We start from the raw sequence: 20,652 nt of genomic DNA, 5'->3' as shown, positions 1-20,652 counted from the left end.
GAATAATATAATTCTTCTGGAATAGTTCTGGATTTACATTTTAAGAAAAGTTAGAAATGGCTTTGTACTACACAAGGTTCCAGCTGTGAATACTTTTGTTACCTAGACAAGAAGTGCACTTGAACATAAGTATCTTGACCCGGTTAATCTTCCAAATTTGGAAACAGCAAGTTAATTCTTACTATCCTTATATAAGCACTGACTAAATTCAAATCTAGACCATGCCCTTCCCCTTAAACTCTTAACCAATCATGTTTAAGGTTAATATATTTTTTTTGCAGAACTGTTAAATAAAAAAGATCTGTCATGACACCCCTTTTCATTTTCACAAACTCTTTGAGACAACTGTTTAATATACTGAGTGAAGAAGAATTAAATCTAGAGCATCTGCCATGAAGACTCTCTCACTAATTTTGTCAACTGGCATTGCTCAGAATTTAGTGCACAAAATACACTTCCACACACAGCCTGAAAGCATCACCCTTACAAAAAGAAGACCATTACCTTTCTCCTCTCTACCAGGTCCTATTGATTTGCCTGGTTTTGGAAGCCTCTTAAATGTCATTTGGAATGGAGGACTACAAAATCAACATGAAATTATGGTAAGTTTATTGCATTATAACTACATAAGATATAAATAATGATATTTATTATATGATAATATCATACTTGTTAAGCTTTTGAATCCTTTGTTTTGATCTCTTCCTTTTTGTTTCTTGTTTAGTATAAATATCATCAAAAATTTGGAGGAGTTTTTAAGATGAATCTTGGATTTTTTAAGTCCGTACAAATTGGTGACCCAGTTCTCCTGGAATCATTTTTACGACATGAAAGCATTCATCCCAAAAGAATGGAGATTAAACCATGGAAAATGTATAGAGAATATAGAGATGAAGCTTATGGTCTACTTACACTGTGAGTGCAAAATAAATTTACAGCACATTATGGTATTTAAAAAATATTTATTTTAATTACAGAAATACATATTTTAGTTAGTGAACAGCAAACCTTTGGTGATTAAGTACCATGTTATCATTCCAGTAAAAAAAAAAAAAAAGTATGGAACAAGCAACTTTGAAATTCTTGGCAAAACTGGCAAAGTACATGTCTCCATCTTTACCACAATGTCTTTATAGGTTTTGTGTATTAAGTTTGGTATAACTAAGTATGTGTTAACAGATAAGCTTTTTATGATTAGTTGCATTGGCCTTTATAAAAGCACACATTTTAAATTATTTTTCTAACACAATATTGTAAGAATGCTTGTGAGCAAAATTTTCTTCGAGTATCCAACAAAAAAGTTTTTCAGCAGAATATAACAAGCTGGTCCACGGAAGATTCTTCCTGCCTTACTCCCTAAAACTGATAGGTCTTTTCCTATGTGTGTACATAGATAAAGACCAGACAGTCTATGGATAAATGGTAGGGAGAAGCCATCAGGGACCTAACTTTTCAGCTGGTCATTCAAGTTGCACAGTCCCTGGTGGTGTTTTCAAAGTATGCTTACTCTGAAAATGCAGCAGTGTTTCAGAGTAAAACATACACAACTGAAATAACACAGCCAGTGACTGACTAATGATTGAGGTTTGGTCAGCATGAGCATCCTGACAGGTTCCCTTTAAGCTGCGTTCCCCCACTCAAGTCTTCAAGAGCCACAAACAGGTCATGTTTTCAGGATTTCCTTAGAATTTCACAGGAGATAGAATTATCACCTGGGCAATACTAAGGAAATCCTGAAGTCATGATCTGCTGGTGGCTCTTGAGATTGGAGCTGGGGAACATTGCCTTTAAGCATATGTCTTTTCATGTAAAGCACCTCTTTACAAGGTTGTAAATATCATATTATTATTTTATGACTGCTTAGGAAGGAGATTGAAGTAAGGGTATTGTGAAATCTGTTAAAAACATGTGTTTGTGCAATGGAGACTGCATTTGGGAAAATAGCATACCCCCTTACTGCAAGAGTGCCTCAAAATAGTAGAAACTATTGGGTTTGGTTCTAGTGAAGGAGATTTACAAGTGCTGCTAATTATATCCTCCAGAGTACCTAGAGGTGAATAACTTTGAAAGTCATTAGAATAGCAAGAAATTGCTGGCAAACTATTCACAATGAAAGTCATAAGAAGATGTAATTCCAAAAAGAAAGACAACCAATGATAACAGAGTGGAATTACTTTGCTTCCTGGGAGGGTAAAATCTTTTTAAACGTCACTAGGAAACATGGATGGCATTTGTTAAAGATGAGAAGACACAGCAAGTAATCTAGCTCATTTGAGAAGAAAGTAGAGGCTAGTTTTATAATTAGAAGTATTTCATTAACCCTCATCCTGGCAGGCGCGGAACTGCATAAGGAGCGTGCCTCTGACTGTCGAGCTCATGTAATAAAACAACAATAAAATAGTGCCAGTGCCCTTCCCCCCCCTCACACCAATCCCCTTGGTGATGCACTAATTGGGATGCTCCTGCCGGCCAATGGTTCTTAAAGGGGAAGGGTCCTACGGCCACACCTACAGGAGTTAAAGCCAGGTGTCCGTGCCATTAACTCCTCTTTACCTCCCGGCAGACACCTGGAAGCTCTTGCGCTCTTATAAGCTGTGCAGCATGTCTGACGATTGGATTGAGGCCATGATGCAGAGAGCAACACAGGAAGGTGAGCACTGGACCCAAGCTTTGATTAGCAGCCTGAGCGCTCACCTCCCTGGACTCTCTGCTGTCCCTTTCCCCATACCTGCCCCTGCCATGGCGGCGCCTCCTGCCTCCCCAGGGTCACTCACCACAGTACTTCCCCCTGGGCACACCATGGTCACAGCAGCCCCAGCCCTGCGTTTATCAGCCCTATCAGCCCAGCGCCGGTGCCAGCCTCCCCTGCTTGGGTTCCGGTCCTGCGCTCCTTCACCCCCGTTGTATCCACTAACCCAGCTGAGCTGTTCCTGTCTCCTGACGCTGACCCTCCAGCGCAGGCTTGTAGTGGCCACAGGTCAAAACTCAGTGGTCGTACGAAAACCCGGGTCCTGCTGGCTGTTTAACAAGGGAAACTGCCGTTTCCACGCACTATGCAAATTCAGACATGATTGCTCAGCTTGTGGAGGGGGGACACCCAGCATCAAGGTGCACTAGACAGCCATACAAATCACCTGCAAGACAGAACCCCAGTGAGCGTAAATGCGATGGCCCCCTGGCTAGATCTCTACCCTTATAAAGAAGTGGCACAACAACTACTATCAGGTTTTACAGACAGCTTTTTTATCCCTTTCAAGTTTACAAGAACGCCAACCCTATCCGAGAACCTAAAATCCACTTGTGAATTCCCTGAAATCCTAAGACAAAAAGTACAAAAGGAGGTGGAATTAGGTAGAATATCTGGCCCCTTTCAGTCGCTGCCCTTCAAAAATATCAAAATATCACCATTAGGTATTATCCCAAAAAAGGAACCTGGTAAATATCGCCTAATCCATCATTTGTCTCATCCAAAGGGCGAATCTGTTAACGATGCTATCTCCCCAGAAGAAACGTTTGTCACATACGCGTCTTTAGATAAAGCGGTAGAACTAGTCCGGGCAGCCAGACCCGGCGCCCTGCTGGCTAAATCCGACATAGAATCGGCATTCCGGTTACTTCCTGTGCACCCCGTATGCTTCCACCTACTGGGCTGCAAAGTGGATCAGCACTATTATTTTGATATGTGCTTACCAATGGGATGTTCCATCTCATGTCACTATTTGGAGTTATTCAGTACCTTCTTGGATTGGGTAGTTCGGTACGAAACAGGTAGCAAATCCCTAATTCACTACCTCGACAATTTTTTGTTCGTCGGCCCCAGAAATTCTAAACTCTGCTCTTACCTACTAGAGAAATTCAAAACTATCTCATGGCAATTCGGAGTACCATTGTTCCCTGAAAAAACACAAGGGCCATACAACATTTTGCCTTTCTTAGGCATCGAAATAGACACCAATTCGATGGTTTTCCGTATACCGGCGGATAAAATACAAAAAACATAGCAGATGTTCGAAGGCTTCTGCAAACTTAACAAGGTAACACTCCAGCAAATGCAGGCATTATTGGGTCTACTGACGTTCGCCGGCCGCGTAATGCCAGTCGGCAGGGCTTTCTAGCGCAGACTATCATTGGCAACTAAAGGCGCTTCTCAGCCCGGCCATAGAATTAGGCTCACTCGCGCTTTAAAAGCAGATTTACTAGTATGGTAGACGTTCCTGCAATCATACAACGGTCACACATGTGTCATGGCTATTGAAACGGCAAGCAAATACTTGGGGCTGGCAATAGGGTGGAGCAAAAATGGAGGTTTCATAGCAATATACAAAAACCAATGGTGCAAAAACGACTGGTTGGAGCTATGGACCACATCAAACTGGGGTCGCGACCCAGCCCTATGAGAGATATTTGCATTAGTGTCAGCAGTTGAGATATGGGCTAATCAATTGAAAAATAGCAACATTCGCTTCAAAAACAAAAAATACAAAAACAGCAAGATGTCTATACCACATGTCATCTTCATCCCTACCCATACTTGCTCTTTTACATCACCTAGTGCTGCTATGCCTACATAACAGCATTTGGTGTAGAGCCACCATTGTGGTGGAAGTAGACAACATTATTATTAACGCATTGTTATTTTCCAATTGGCAGACTTTGTGAATCCAGCATCCCAACGTGCAACCACAGGGTATTCAGTGTCCACTATCCCTGTGGGACACAGTGGCCAATCACTGATGCCACAAATCCACGCCTCCATGTCGCCGGCTACATGGCAGGTCTATGGTAAGGCTTGGGAGGAGTGGTGCTTATTATATCAGGGTAGGCCAGTTGATAAAGGCGATTGAACACGAGGCTCAGTGACGGTGGAATTTCTAGTATAGCTAAAGGAAAGCGGGGCGTCAGGTACGTTGGCGCAATGGAAATTATCAGGGTTAGCCTTTTTCTTTCAACTAATGGGATGGGCAGACGTAACTAAGTTCTTTTTCATTAAGCAAGCCATTAAAGGACGGAAAAGGCTTCAACCAAGCCAAGAATGCCGCCGCCCCATATCACTGAGATTATTGCATGGCATTATTTCGATATCCCCATCAGTCTGCACATCATAATACGAGGTGGTCCTCATATCTGCAGCTTTTGCGATCGTCTTTTTTGGAGCACTGCGCATCAGCGAATTACTACCACAGTCAAGAAACACGTCGGAAGGTGACCTAATTAATGAGGACATAGTCATATGCAGTGATGCTCTGCGCATTCGGGTGAGGAAATCCAAGTGCGATCCCACTGGTAGGGGCTCAAGGGTTCTCGTTAACGCATGAAATGGCGCAGTTTGCCCTCTAAAAATTGTCAAAATTTACGCCGTAATAAAACATGCAAGTAGATTTTTCTTCACTCATACAAATGGCTCCCCTCTGACAAAGTACCAATTCCAAGCAATTTTCAAGCTATGCTTGGAAAAAAATGGCGCAAATCCGAATCGGGGGAACCACAGAAGCAGTTCGGGTAGGAGTGTCAGAGGCCGAGGTGCAGAGAATGCAGGAGTTGAATTTTCGGTTGTAGGACATTCCTATGTCTATTGGGCGGAAAAAAAGGCCAAACTGCGTCCTGGAGGAAAGAATCTTGGCCTTCCGGGCCTAGAGGTTAACTGGAGGGGTATCAGATGGAAACAGGTGTTCAAAGAGATGGTTGACATTTCAAGGAGGGCAAAGCGCCCGGTGATAATGGTATTACATGTGGGTGGAAATGATCTAGGCAAGCAAAAGGTGGCGGATCTGTATAAATGGAAGACAACGGATATAGAACGGTTCACCTGTTCACAAATATGATACTGGTGTGGTCAGAGATGATACCATGGGCCGTCTGGCGTGGCGCAAGAAATAAAAAGCCATAGAGCGCACAACGAGGAAATTCAATGCCAGGATGGGAAAATTTGTGACAGGAAAAGGCGGTATCGTTGTCCGTCACCACCAGCTGCAAGGGGATAACACAAGACTATTAAGACCGGACGCAGAGTTCACCTGATGGACATTGGCATCAATATTTTTCTGTCTGATTTACAGGATGGGGTTGAACAGGCCCTAACGCTGATGGGTGGGGGTCAGAGTCCCGTGTAGGTTATACACAGGATCCTCCATGGTGGTAGAAGCGGAGGAGGGCAAAGGTTCGTAATCGCTCGTTGGGCCAACTCGCCTGTCGATCGTGGACAGGATCTCGGCACGAGCCGCCCGTTACGAAGTGTAATTGCCTTTCTCTGATTATGTAATTAATAAACTGTGACAGGCCTGTTCAACCCATCTAGGATTGTCTGTATTTCATTACAGGATTGGAGGTAGGGGGGATGGCACTGGTTACGACACACAGCTCTCCACAGTCTGGCAGGCGCGAACTGCATAAGGAGCACGCCTCTGACTGTGGAGCTCATGTAATAAAACAACAATAAAATACTGCCAGTGTCCTTCCCCCCTCACACCAATCCCCTTGGTAATGCCCGAATTGGGATGTCCCTGCTGGCCAATGGTTCTTAAAGGGGAAGGGTCCTATGGACACACCTACAGGGGTTAAAGCCAGGTGTCCGTGCCATTAACTTCCTCTTTCCCTCCTGGCGGACACCTGGAAACTATTGTGCTATTGTTCCACCCTCCCTCCCTTAAAAGGGTTAATGGATGCCCATACTAACTGGTGGATAGATGTTAAATTTGTAAATTATATAAAAAAAAGTATATATAGCTGACTACTGTTACCTTTACTAAGTCACAGTGGTAGAAGCGGAGAAGGGCAAAGGTTCGTAACCGCTCGTTGGACCAACTCACCTGTCAATCGTGGGCAGGATCTCGGGGCGAGCCACCCGTTAGGAAGTTTAATTGCCTTTCTCTGATTAAGTAATTAATAAACTGTGACCGACCTGTTCAACCCATCTAGGATTGTCTGTGTTTCATTACGGGATTGGAGGTAGGGGGAAGGCACTGGTTACGACACACAGGTCTCCACAGTCTCAGTCTTGCACTAGACAGTAGCCTTTGAACAAAATGGAGTTTCTCTGATGCCTGTTGATCTGCCAACGAATGTCTGTAAAGCACTGTGGAATATTATGGCACAATGTGAGTAAGTAAAATAAGTAAATAGCAATAAGTATTTATTTCATTCCAAGTTGAAAAAGTTTACAAAAACTTTATTGGTAGGTATGAACCCTGCACTTTTTATGAAGGTGCTTACATTCTAATGCCTAAATATTGTACATAGTCATAGCATATTTGTACTGTTAGATTACATGGGTTAAGTCCATTTTAAATATTGTATATATTTTGCATATATTTCTGTCCACAGCGAAGGGGAAGAGTGGTTGAACATGAGAAGAATTGCGCAAACAAAATTGATGAAAATCAAAGAAATTGCAAGAATGGATGTACAAATAAATGAGGTGATCTGCATTTTTGCATACTTGTACAGCAATATATGAGGTGCCTAAAATATGGATCTGAAAATTAGGAAGCAAGTGATTGTTGTAATTACATTTGTACATTTTGATGTTTAGATGATCATGTCCTTTGAAAGTAAAAGTTTGCCTATTAAAATGAAGCAATGAAGATTTACTTTTTGTGTGATTTATATCCACTAATGAGATGGATATCTTACTCTTTTCTTTAAGACAATTCAAATTATTATCTTATATAGATAATAATCTTACGGGAGTGGTGGTATCACATACACAATAAGGACCATTGGGTAACCATTATTTGGATACAGTATATGGCCTCAATTTATCTTGTGAAAGTATTATTTACATAGTAACATAGTTTTGAAGGCTGAAGGAAGACCTTATGTCCATCTAGTTCAGCCTATTTTTAGTGCAGCTGTTCTGCATTGTTGATCCTGGGGAAGGCAAAAAACCCACAGAATAGAAGCTAATTTTCTCCATAGGGAAAAAAATTCCTTCCCCTAAGCTGGGTCAACCATCTACCTATAATATTATGTTATTCATAACCTTCTATACTGTTTAGAAAAGCATCCATTCCTTTCTTAAATTCATTCAGTGAGTTGGCCATCACCACTTCCTCATGAAGAGAATTCCAGAGCCTCACTGCTCTTACCGTGAAGAACCCTCTTCTATGCTGGTGCAGAAATTGTCTTTCCTCCAAACAAAGAGAATGCCCCCTTGTTCTTGTCACAGTCCTTGGTACAAACAGTTCATTGGAGAGATCTCTGTATTGCCCTCTGATATCCTTGTACATATATATTAAGTCTCCCCTAAGTCTTCTCTTTTCTAGAGTAAATAGACCTAATTTTGATAATCTTTCTGGGTATTGTAGTGAACCAACTCCATTTATCATTTTAGTAGCCTGCCTTTGAACCCTTTCAAGTTCAGTAATGTCTTTCTTGAGCACCGGCGTCCAAAATTGCACACAATACTCCAAGTGTGGTCTGACGAGTGATTTGTACAGAGGGAGAATTATGTTTTCATCTCGTGTCCCCAGAACTCTTCTAATGCATCCCATGACCCTATTTGCTTTGGTGGCAGCTGCCTGACACTGGGCACTCCAATTTAGCTTCTTATTGACTAAGATGCCTAAGTCTTTTTCCATGTCTGATTTCCCCAGCAGTTTCCCATTTAGAAAGTAATTGTAGCATCTGTTTCTCCTTCCCATGTGCATAACCTTACACTTATCTGTGTTAAACCTCATTTGCCATTTTTCAGCCCAATTCTCCAATTTACTCAAATCTGTCTGTAGTTGCAAACTGTCCTCCTTTGTGTTAACTACCTAACATAGTTTTGTATCATCTGCAAATACTGATATTTTACTGTGCAAGCCATCCACTAGATCATTAATAAATATATTAAATAGTAGGGGGCCCAATATAGAACCCTTTGGTACCCCACTAGTAACCCTGGCCCAATCTGAGTATGCACCATTAATAACCACTCTTTGTTTTCAATCACTAAGCCAGCTACCTACCCATCTACACACATTTTCCCCTAGCCCAAGCTTTCTCATCTTACTTACCAATCTTTTATGTGGGACAGTGTCAAATGCTTTAGAGAAGTCGAGATAATTGACATCCAATGATTCTCCTTGGTCCATTTGAGAGCTTACATCCTCATAGAAGCTGATCAGGTTAGTTTGACAGGAGCGATCCTTCATAAATTTATTGGACAATACTGTTAATTCTTTGCTATAAAAACAATGTACAGGGGATTTTCACTTTTACAAAAGTAGGTACCAAATGATTCCTGTAATGTAAAAGAAAAAACCCAGATAATACTCACCCTCCCCCACTGCAGCGACAACTCCACATGTCTGCTCCTTTACTGGTCCCTATGGAAGGGCTGCAGCAGTAATGTCATATCGACAGCTCCTATCAATATTGCAGCTGATCATTGAGCTTAGCAGCTTATGCCATCTACATTGGCAGAGCCTCTGAGCTCGGTAACGTAACCGCCAGAGGCATAGCTAGGGTTTCTGCTTGGGGGGGGTGAAAAATCTGAGTGGGCCCCTAACCAGGTAATCCTAACTACAGTTATGTGGTGCACTCTAAGGCCGTGGTCACACTTGCGAGAAACTCGCATGAGTCTCGCGTCTCAATATCAGGCACTGCCGCCGGTGGTTCGGAATGGAGTGTTCAGCTGCATAGAAATACATGCAGCCACACACTCCGGTCCGAATACCAGTGGCAGTGGCGGGTATTGAGATGCTAGACTTGCGCGAGTTTCTCGCAAGTGTGACCCCGGCCTAATTGTGAGAAGGGGGGAAAATCACCAGATGACCGTGCTGTGATTGAAAATAAATCTATATACAAAAATGAACACTGATATTACTATATGGAGACCAGATAGTGGTAAATACCAGTCTTTCAGACCATATAAGATATCACAGTACAGTTATAGATGGTGACTTACAGCTGATGGTCTTTCTTATGTAGTCATTCACTTTTCCCATCTTTTCCATCTGGCCCAAACCAATATGACTAGAGTTGGGCGACTATAGTCAGATCAGGTTTCATGAAAAAAATTTGTTTCAGATGAAACTGGTCCGACTAGGGCAAAAAAAGTCGTAGTTTCGTCTGAAACCCGACCCCAATGCAAGTCAATGGGGAATAAAAGTCTGCATTGAGTGGATGAATGTCATCCACTCAATGGTGCCTGTCCTGAGCCAATCCCACCTTGCATGAGTGAAGAGGTCAGTCAGCACAATACAGTGCTGCAACTATCTACTGTGCTACCAGCGTGCAGAATCTCCGTCACATGAGCAGGCACTTTGCTGCTCTATTCCTATGCTGTGTTCTGCCTCATCACTGAAGTGGCAGTGCCGGCTCCCAGTGGGCCCCTTCATGTGATAGGCCTGGGGCAATGGCCCCCTCTGCCCCCCCAGTAGCTATGCTACTGGTAACCACTGAAGCCAAACTCAGGGACTGGAGCAACAGTGTAGCGCTGACGATAGAAATGAGGAGTGTTATGATTGAGTCACCGTAGGAGGCAAAAACAGAAATGCTAGCTAAGTCCAGAAAACCAGAGAAGTTGGCAGCTATCGGATTGCAGACCCCTGAACCTATCAACACAACTAGCAGTATCCGTGGGGGGTTCCTACGATGCCATAGACCCCTCGATCACAGCCGGAGAAATAGCTAGGCCTAAAGAAAGAAAGGGGAAAAGTAAACTGCCCCAGAGCAGACCCCAAAGCAATAGGCAGCCCCAAACATATAATGACGGTGAAGCAAGATGAAAACACTAACACAGGCAGAAAGATAGACTGAGCAAAGACGGGGCCCAATCTAGCTAGATAGAAAAGGACAGGATGGCTGCTGTCTGCAATCCATGAAAAACCCTATGAAAATAAGAGCCAACAGACTGACAGTGAAAAAGGCCCTGAAGACGCTAGGCTTCAAAAAAAGCTATGTCCTGAATGGCTAATGACATAGAATCTTCCAGACCAGAGGGAACAGGAAATCCCACCATAGTATCTTTTACGGCTTCTGACAAACCCTTCCGAAAGAGAGCAGCCAAGGCATTATCATTCCAGGTAGTAAGGACCGCCCACTTTCGGAACTTTTGACAGTACAACTCTGCAGAATCTCGACCCTGGTTCAATGCCAACAGGGTCTTTTCAGCCTGATCAATAGCATTAGGTTCGTCATACAACAAGCCCAAAGCAAGAAAGAATGTGTTCACATTAGTCAGAATAGGATCATCTGGTTTCAAAGAAAACGCCCAATCCTGGGGATCGCCACGCAGCAAAGAGATGACAATTTTAACCTGCTGCGCGGAGCTCCCTGACGAGTTAGGCTTCAAGGCAAAAAATAATTTACAATTATTTTTGAAACTCAAAAATTTAGATCGATCCCCAAAAAATACATCAGGTGTAGGGATCTTTGGTTCAACAGCATGCGAACGAGCAAGGTAGGCGGAAATTCCCCGCACTTCCGCAGCGAGCTGCTCCACACGATCAGACAATTGCTTTATCTCCATTGAGAGAAAAAAAAATTCCCCCTACGGCCTCAGAGATATAGAGGAAAAAATATACACACTTTTTTTTTTTTTTTTTTACAATTCTTTCCTGCAATTGAGTAACCTAGGATCTGCGGTATGGCCGGTGATTCTGTTATGATTGAGTCACCGTAGGAGGCAAAAACAGAAATGCTAGCTAAGTCCAGAAAACCAGAGAAGTTGGCAGCTATCGGATTGCAGACCCCTGAACCTATCAACACAACTAGCAGTAGCCGTGGGGGGTTCCTACGATGCCCTAGACCCCTCGATCACAGCCGGAGAAATAGCTAGGCCTAAAGAAAGAAAGGGGAAAACTAAACTGCCCCAGAGCAGACCCCAAAGCAATAGGCAGCCCCCAACATATAATGACAGTGAAGCAAGATGAAAACACTAACACAGGCAGAAAGATAGACTGAGCAAAGACGGGGCCCAATCTAGCTAGATAGAAAAGGACAGGAAGGCTGCTGTCTGCAATCCGTGAAAAACCCTATGAAAATAAGAGCCAACAGACTGACAGTGAAAAAGGCCCTGAAGACGCTAGGCTTCAAAAAAGCTATGTCAGTACTCAGGAATATTCTGAAGAAGACAGAGCTACAGGCAAAAGGAGATTCAGCTCACCCCAGCAGGGACTGGAAGAATCCAGAAAAGCAAGGAAAACAAAAACAAAACACTAATGCAAACAGGCAAAGCAGAAAAACTTAGCTTAGAGGAGCAGGAATCAGACTGGTGTCCTAGAAGTCCACAGAGAAATCACCCGCAGGGCAGAAGGGCGTCGGCAGCCTTATATCCAGTCCTTGACTCCACTCAGCCAGTCATCCTCACCAGGTTCAGGTGCCTGATAATCAGGCTCATTACCTTCCGTCACCAGAATAGGGAGTTCACCAGACCTCAGTGACGAAGGGGAAAATGAACTCACAACAGAGGAGGGTGAATAATGTCTGTCTTTGTTAGTTTACATTATTGAAATTGTTTGATTTCCACTTTACTAAAAGTGTAAAATCAATTTACCTAATTTTTATATGACATTCTGAATGTTCCAATCAATGGTAAGAAAAGTCTATTGTGCTCTAAAATCACCAGAAATCTTGACATCTGTTTAAAGAGAAACTGTCACATGAAAAAGGCTATTATTCTGCAGATGAGGGGTTAATCTGCAGGTTAATAGCATTCTGAAGCTACTTGGCACCTGCATTTAGACCCACGATGCCAGGAGGAAATTAACTTTATTCCGCACAGTAGCATTTCGGATTCAGTCATGGGGTAGCACCTGCGTGGTTTCAGTCAATGTTCTGTGTATAGAGCGTGGCGGCTGTAACTGCTCCCTCAGTACTGACTGACAGCTGGACCTATTTCTGAGCTGCTGTCAGTAAGTGCCGGGGATGCGGTTACAGCCATCACTCTCTATACACAGCTGTGACTGAACCTGCACCAGACCTGCCCCTGTGACTGAAACCCGAACGCTATCAGAAGGAATAAAGTTCATTACCTCCCAGCAGCGGGGTCTAAATGCCGGTGCCAGACAGGTTCAAAATGCTTTTAGCCTGCAGAATAACACCATATTTGCAGGTCAATAGCACTTTTGCACCAGACAGGTTTCCTTTAAGTGCAGAAGTAGATAGAAACATGTTTTATTCTTTTCCAAAATGGCATAAAAAATGGTGAGCTATTTGAATAATAGGAATTGTCAAAACGTAATTTTAAGAGGTCTTATTCCTTTTAACCCCTTACCTACAATTGACGTAATATTCCGTCCATGTGACCATGGACCTAATTACCATGGACGGAATATTACGTCATCGCGATCAGCGGCGCCCACGTGGTGAGCGCCGCTGATCGCGGCCGAGTGTCAGCTAATTATCATAGCTGACACCCGGCACAATGTGTCAGGGGCGGTCACGGACCGCCCCTGACACGTTAACCCCTTGCACACCGCGATCAAACGCGATCGCGGTGTACCGGGGGTTAAAGGGAAGCATCGGCAGGGAGGGGGCTCCCTCCGTGCTTCCCTGAGCCCCCCACGGCAGCGCAATGTGCAGCGCTGCTGCGGGGGACTCCCTTCCTCCAGGCCCCCGAATCCAAGATGGCGACGGGGGCCTTCGGGGGCCTGAGGAAGCTGGCTTCCTCAGTGCCTGCAAAGCGCAGGCATGAGGAAGTCTGCAGCAGTGCCTGTGACAGATCGCTGATCTGTCACAGTGATCTGTGATGTGACAGATCAGCGATCTGTCACAGGACAGTGATGTCCCACCTGGGACAAGGTAATAAAGTAAAAAAAAAAAAAAAAAAAAGTGTTAAAAATAATTTAAAAAAAATCGCTAAATAAATTAGTTAAAAAAAAAAAAATATTCCCCAATAAATCCATTTTTTGAAAATAAAAAAAAAACAAAACAATAAAAGTACACATATTTGGTATCGCCGCGTCCGTAATGACCTGCCCTATAAAACTGTCCCATTAGTTAACCCCTTTAGCGAACCCCTTAAAAAATAAAAATAAAAAACGAAGCAAAAAATAATGATTTATTATCATACCACCGAACAAAAAGTGCAATAACGCGCGATCAAAAAGACGCATATAAATATCCATGGTACCGCTGAAAACGTCATCTTGTCCCGCAAAAAACGAGCCGCCATACAGCATCATCAGCGAAAAAATAAAAAAGTTATAGCTCGCAGAATAAAGCGATACAAAAATAATTATTTTTTATATAAAATTGTTTTCATTGCAAAAAACCGACAAAACATAAAAAAACGACCTAAATGAGGTATCGCTGTAACCGTACTGACCCGAAGAATAAAAACGCGTTATCAATTTTACCGCACGCGGAATGGTGTAAACGCACCCCCCAAAAGAAATTCATGAAAAGCTGGTTTTTGTTCATTCTGCATCCCAAAAATCGGAATAAAAAGCGATCAAAAAATGTCACGTGCCCGAAAATGGTACCAATAAAAACGTCAACTCGTCCCGCAAAAAATAAGACCTCACATGACTCGGTGGGTCAAAATATGGAAAAATTATAGCTCTCAATATGTGGTGATGCAAAAACTATTTTTACAATAAAAAGCGTCTTTTAGCGTGCGACAGCCGCCAAACATAAAAACCGCCATAAATCGTAAATCAAACCCCCCGTTATCACCCCCTTAGTTAGAGAAAAATAATAAAACTAAAAGAAAATGTATTTATTTCCATTTTCCCGCTAGGGTTAGGGTTAGGGTAGGGTTAGGGCTAGGGTTAGGGTTAGGGCTAGGGTTAAGGCTAGGGTTAGGGTTAGGGCTAGGGTTAGGGTTAGGGATAGGGTTAGGGCTAGGGCTCAGATTAGGGTTAGGGGTGTGTTGAGGTTAGGGTTGGAGTTATAATTGGGGGTTTCCACTGTTTGGGCACATCAGGTGCTCTCCAAAGGCAACATGGCGTCTGATCTCAATTCCAGCCAATTCTGCGTTGAAAAAGTCAAATGGTGCTCCTTCCCTTCCAGGCTCTGCCATGTGCCCAAACAGTGTTTTACCCCCACATGTAGGGTATCAGCCTACTCAGGACAAATTACAAAACAACTTTTGGGGTCCAATTTCTCCTGTTACCCTTAGGAAAATAAAAAATTGGGGGCAAAAATATAATTTTGCGGAAAAAAATGTTTTTTTTATTTTCACGCCCAGGCGTTATAAACTTCTGTGAAGCACTTGGGGGTTCAAAGTGCTCTCCACACATCTAGATAAGCTCCATGGGGGGTCTAGTTTCCAAAATGGGGTCACTTGTGGGGAGTTTCAATAGTTTAGGTACATCAGGGGCTCTCCAAACGCACATGACACCCGCATACCAATCCATCAAAGTCTGCATTCCAAAACGTCACTACTTCCCTTCCGAGCCCCGACGTGTGCCCATACAGTAGTTTTCTCCCACATATGAGATATCAGCGTACTCAGGACAAATTGGACAACAACTTTTGGGGTCCAATTTCTCCTGTTACCCTTGGGAAAATAAAAAAAATGGGGACTAAAAGATGATGTTTGTTGAAAAAATACGATATTTTTATTTTCACGCCCGGTCGTTATAAACTTCTGTGAAGCACTGGGGGGTTCAAAGTGCTCACCACACATCTAGATAAGTTCATTAGGGGGTCTAGTTTCCAAAATGGGGTCACTTGTGGGGGGTTTCCACTGTTTAGGTACATCAGGGGCTCTCCAAACGCAACATGACACCCGCAGACCATTCCATCAAAGTCTGCATTCCAAAACGTCAGTACTTCCCTTCCGAGCCCCGACGTGTGCCCATACAGTAGTTTTCTCCCACATATGAGGTATCAGCGTACTCAGGACAAATTGGACAACAACTTTTGGGGTCCAATTTCTCCTGTTACCCTTGGGAAAATAAAAAAATGGGGACTAAAAGATCATGTTTGTGGAAAAAATACGATTTTTTTATTTTCACGCCCGGTCGTTATAAACTTCTGTGAAGCACTGGGGGGTTCAAAGTGCTCACCACACATCTAGATAAGTTCATTAGGGGGTCTAGTTTCCAAAATGGGGTCACTTGTGGGGGGTTTCCACTGTTTAGGTACATCAGGGGCTCTCCAAACGCAACATGACACCCGCAGACCATTCCATCAAAGTCTGCATTCCAAAACGTCACTACTTCCCTTCCGAGCCCCGACGTGTGCCCATACAGTAGTTTTCTCCCACATATGAGGTATCAGCGTACTCAGGACAAATTGGACAACAACTTTTGGGGTCCAATTTCTCCTGTTACCCTTGGGAAAATAAAAAAATGGGGACTAAAAGATCATGTTTGTGGAAAAAATACGATTTTTTTATTTTCACGCCCGGACGTTATAAACTTCAGTGAAGCACTGGGGGGTTCAAAGTGCTCACCACACATCTAGATAAGTTCCTTGGGGGGTCTAGTTTCCAAAATGGTGTCATTTGTGGGGGGTTTCTACTGTTTTGGTACATCAGGGGCTTTCCTAATGCGACATGGTGTCCGATCTCAATTCCAGCCAAAAACGTCAAATGGCGCTGCTTCCCTTCCGAGCTCTGCCATACGCCCAAATAGTGGTTTACACCCACATGTGGGGTATCAGCGTACTCAGGATAAATTGCACAATATCTTTTAGGGTCCTGTTACTTTTGGAAAAATAAGTATTGAGGGTGAAAAGATCATTTTTGTGGAAAAAATATGATTTTTTAATTGTACTGCTGTACGTTATAAACTTCTGTGAAGCCCTTGGGGGTTCAAAGTTCTCACCACACATCTAGATAAGTTCCTTGGGGGGTCTAGATTCCAAAATGGTGTCATTTGTGGGGGGTTTCCACTGTTTTGGTACATCAGGGGTTTTCCAATCGCGACATGGTGTCCGATCTCAATTCTAGCCAAAAACGTCAAATGGCGCTGCTTCCCTTCCGAGCTCTGCTATGCGCCCAAATAGTCATTTACACCCACATATGGGGTATCAGCGTACTCAGGACAAATTGCACAATAACTTTTAGGGTCCTGTTACCCTTGGAAAAATAAAAATTGTGGGTGAAAAGATCATTTTTGTGGAAAAAATATGATTTTTTAATTGTACCGCTGTACGTTATAAACTTCTGTGAAGCCCTTGTGGGTTCAAAGTTCTCACCACATATCTAGATAAGTTCCTTGGGGGGTCTAGTTTCCAAAATGGGGTCACTTGGGGGGGTTTCCACTGTTTAGGTACATCAGGGGCTCGCCAAACGTGACATGGCGTCCGATCTGAATTCCAGCCAATTTTGCATTGAAAAAGTCAAACGGCGCTCCTTCCATTCTGAGCTCTGCCATGCGCCGAAACAGTGGTTCCCCCCCACATATCAGGTATCAGCGTAGTCAGGACAAATTGCACAATAACTTTTGCAGTCCAATTTCTCCTGTTACCCTTGGTAAAATAAAGAAAATTGAACCTGAAGTATTTTTTTTGTGAAAAAAAGTTAAATGTTCATTTTTTTTTTAATATTCAAAAAATTCCTGTGACTCACCTAAAGGGTTAATAAACTTCTTGAATGTGGTTTTAAGCACCTTGAGGGGTGCAGTTTTTAGAATGGTGTCACTTTTGGGTATTTTCTATCATATAGACCCCTCAAAGTGGCTTCAAATGTGAAGTGGTCCCTAAAAATAAAATGGTGTTGCAAAAATGAGAAATCGCTGGTCAATTTTTAACCCTTATAACTTCCTAGCAAAAAAAAATTTTGGTTGCAAAATTGTGCTGATGTAAAGTAAACATGTGGGAAATGTTATGTATTAAGTTTTTTGTGTGCCGTATCGCTGTGATTTAAGGGCATAAAAATTCAAAGTTGGAAAATTGCGAAATTTTCAAAATTTTCGCCAAATTTCCGTTTTTTTCACAAATAAACGCAAGTTATTTGAATGCAATTTTACCACTAACATGAAGTACAATATGTCACGAGAAAACAATGTCAGAATCACCAGGATCCATGAAAGCGTTCCAGAGTTATGACCTCATAAAGGGACAGTGGTCAGAATTGTAAAAATTGGCCCGGTAGTTAACGTGCAAACCACCCTTGGTAGTGAAGGGGTTAAAGGCTAGTCAATGGTCCGATTAATGTTAGAGACCTTTAGCTGTCCCTCCCATTTATGAGGGCTCCAGTGCTGAGCTTGCCTCTTTCCTGGCACATGACAGCTGCTTTGTCAATTTCTGAGCCGTACCTGCAGGGTATGTATGCATTATACATACTCCTAACCAGTGGACACAGCCTTGCTTCCATATATTTGTTTGGAGTGAGGCCACACGCTCTAGTCAGCCATGACCACTGGATGGCTGTCTCACTAATCACAGATGGCCTCACTGCAGTCAAGTGTATCGTGAGATGCCGTGCCCAATAGATGGGCACTGGACAGGAGTATGTATATCACATACCCTCCAGGGTCAGCTAAGAAGCGGGTGAATCCCCTGAGCTCACAGTGCATGCGCAGGGAAGATTCATAAGTCTGCAGTCACACAGAGTGACTGCAGATTTATTGATTTTGACAGGACAACCCCTTTAACCTGATGAAAACCTTTAATAAAACTGAACATCTCTGCAATAGTAATATGTAGAAAGTTTTGTATGATAAAATACAGCAGAAATAAAATGCTGACTACTTCTGATTATAATTATTTTTATTAGTGATGAACAAACGTGTTATCCGAGCATGCTCGGGTGTTATTCAAGTATCTTGGACATGCTCTGAAAAAATATTCAAGTCCTTGCAGCTGCATGTTTTGTAGCGGTAGGAAGCTGCAACACATATAGTGATTGCCTGCTTGTTTGGCATTCGCCGCATGTGTCGCAGCTGTCTATTACCACAAAACATGCAGTTACAGGAACTCAAATATATTTTCCAAGCACATCCAAGATACTTGGTCAACACCCAAGCATGCTCGGATAACATGTCACCTGAGCATGTTCACACATCACTAATTATTATGTATTCAATGGAATGTTTATTGCATTAAACGAAAATTCCGTCATGTAAATCCGAGACCTTTTTGCAGGTTTTGAAAGATTTTATCGCCCATGTCAACCGCGTGTGTGACGAACATGGAAAGATTGATGATTTGTATTTTGAACTTAATAAACTTACATATGAAAGTAAGTACACACAGAAACGATTGTAGTGTGTGTTGATTCATTTTCCTAATTTATATTGTGGTAAATGTTGATGTCATCTCCTTTCAGCAATATGCTCAGTGCTGTATAATGAAAGATGTGGTCTTCTCCAAGAGGCGTGTACAGATGATGCTTTGCTATTTATACAGTCAGTGAAAAAGGTGCTGTATTTACTTAATCAAAAAAAATTTGTAATTGTAGCATACAGTATGTCTGCTTAATCATAGTTGGTTGTAGCAATATGAGCATACAGTACATACATACTGTACATACTGCACGCACTTTTAGTCATACACGTACCCCTTTTTTAAAGCTTCCACAACCCAGCAGTGAGGAGTGAGCCATCTTTTGGGTAGCTATCATCAGAAAATTACTAGTGATGAGCGAATTCATTCGGCACTATTACTCGCATGAATAGCACACTATTCAGGCTATTCGTTACTCGGCAAGTAATTTGCTATTTGCCTCTGTATATTCGAGCGACCCACCCTGCATGTTTGGCTCTTTATGTGCAGCCAATGAATATGCTGGGCTTGCCTGCAAATCGCAGTAATGCCGTCACCATCCTTGATGTGACATTACTGTGATTTGATGGCTTTACAGCGTCATAGGGGATATTTAATTCCTGCCGGAGCCATCTTGCGCAGATTGCAGCCGGTAAGAGCATAGTGAGAGTGTAGGAAGAGTGAAAGCAGCATATAGGGAGAGTTTGTGATTCCAAAAAGCTCTTTTAAAGCCCCCGTTACACATAGCGATATCGCTAGCAATATCTCTGTAACGTCACCGATTTTGTGATGTAGCAGCGATATTGCTAGCGATATCGCTATGTCTGATACTTACCTCCGACCGGCTCCCCCGCTGCTCATCGCTGGTCACGCGAGAACGTCCTGGATCATTTCTCGTCGGGCGCTTCCTGCTGGGCTTACTGTGGCGCCGACGAGCGACGCATGGACGCGGGCGGGAGGACATCAGGATCGCCGCATCTGACAGGTAATTAACGACCCCCGACCCCTCCTATGTCGCTAGTGAGATCTGCCTGTGTGGCAGCTCACTAGCGACCACTTAGCGATGCACCAGTGATCCATATCGTTGTCGGGATCGCTGGTGCATCGCTAAGTGTAACGGTACTCTTAGAGCTACTGAGGATGGAGATTAGTTGTTTGTTAGGTGGAAATAGTGTAGGGAAAGATTTAATGCGAGGTAGAATGAAAGGCAGGCACCTAGTTGTTATCAATCATCATTGCAAGCATATGCTAGAGATCTCTGCTAGTTTGCATTGTGTTGTATAGTTTAGGAACAGACTGAGGTATTAGTGAGAGATGGGCAGGGTTTTATCCACTACCATAATGTACAAAGCAGCTCTTTTCAGAGCCAAATAATATTTGTTAGCACCAGCATATACAAAAGCAATTTTTTTGGAGCTACATAATATTCCTGCATATCAGCATATAAAAACATTTTTTACAACTAAATAATATACCACAGTGTCAGCATATTGTAACATCTTTTATAACCCCTTAACGACCGCCAATATGGCCTCTAACGGCGGAAGTTAAGGGTACTTATTCCTC

At 42.9% G+C, this 20,652-nt stretch overlaps 1 protein-coding gene across 1 annotated transcript in view; it reads left to right on the top strand.

Annotated features, from left to right (window-relative positions):
* The first annotated feature begins 392 nt into the window (after window positions 1-392).
* The window catches only part of LOC141081247 (1,25-dihydroxyvitamin D(3) 24-hydroxylase, mitochondrial-like), an 86,582-nt gene continuing 66,322 nt past the window's right edge, over window positions 393-20,652 (top strand). Inside the window, exons 1-5 of the mRNA XM_073566089.1 lie at window positions 393-602; window positions 725-915; window positions 7,321-7,414; window positions 18,967-19,063; window positions 19,151-19,242. Of these exons, the coding sequence (XP_073422190.1) occupies window positions 393-602; window positions 725-915; window positions 7,321-7,414; window positions 18,967-19,063; window positions 19,151-19,242 (684 nt within the window). The remainder of the gene's footprint in view (window positions 603-724; window positions 916-7,320; window positions 7,415-18,966; window positions 19,064-19,150; window positions 19,243-20,652) is intronic.

Source organism: Dendrobates tinctorius, unplaced genomic scaffold (assembly GCF_039654945.1).
Source record: "Dendrobates tinctorius isolate UK_male_01 unplaced genomic scaffold, ASM3965494v1 ptg000004l, whole genome shotgun sequence".
NCBI classification, from domain to species: domain Eukaryota; kingdom Metazoa; phylum Chordata; class Amphibia; order Anura; family Dendrobatidae; genus Dendrobates; species Dendrobates tinctorius.
This window is presented reverse-complemented; position numbering and strand designations above follow the sequence as displayed.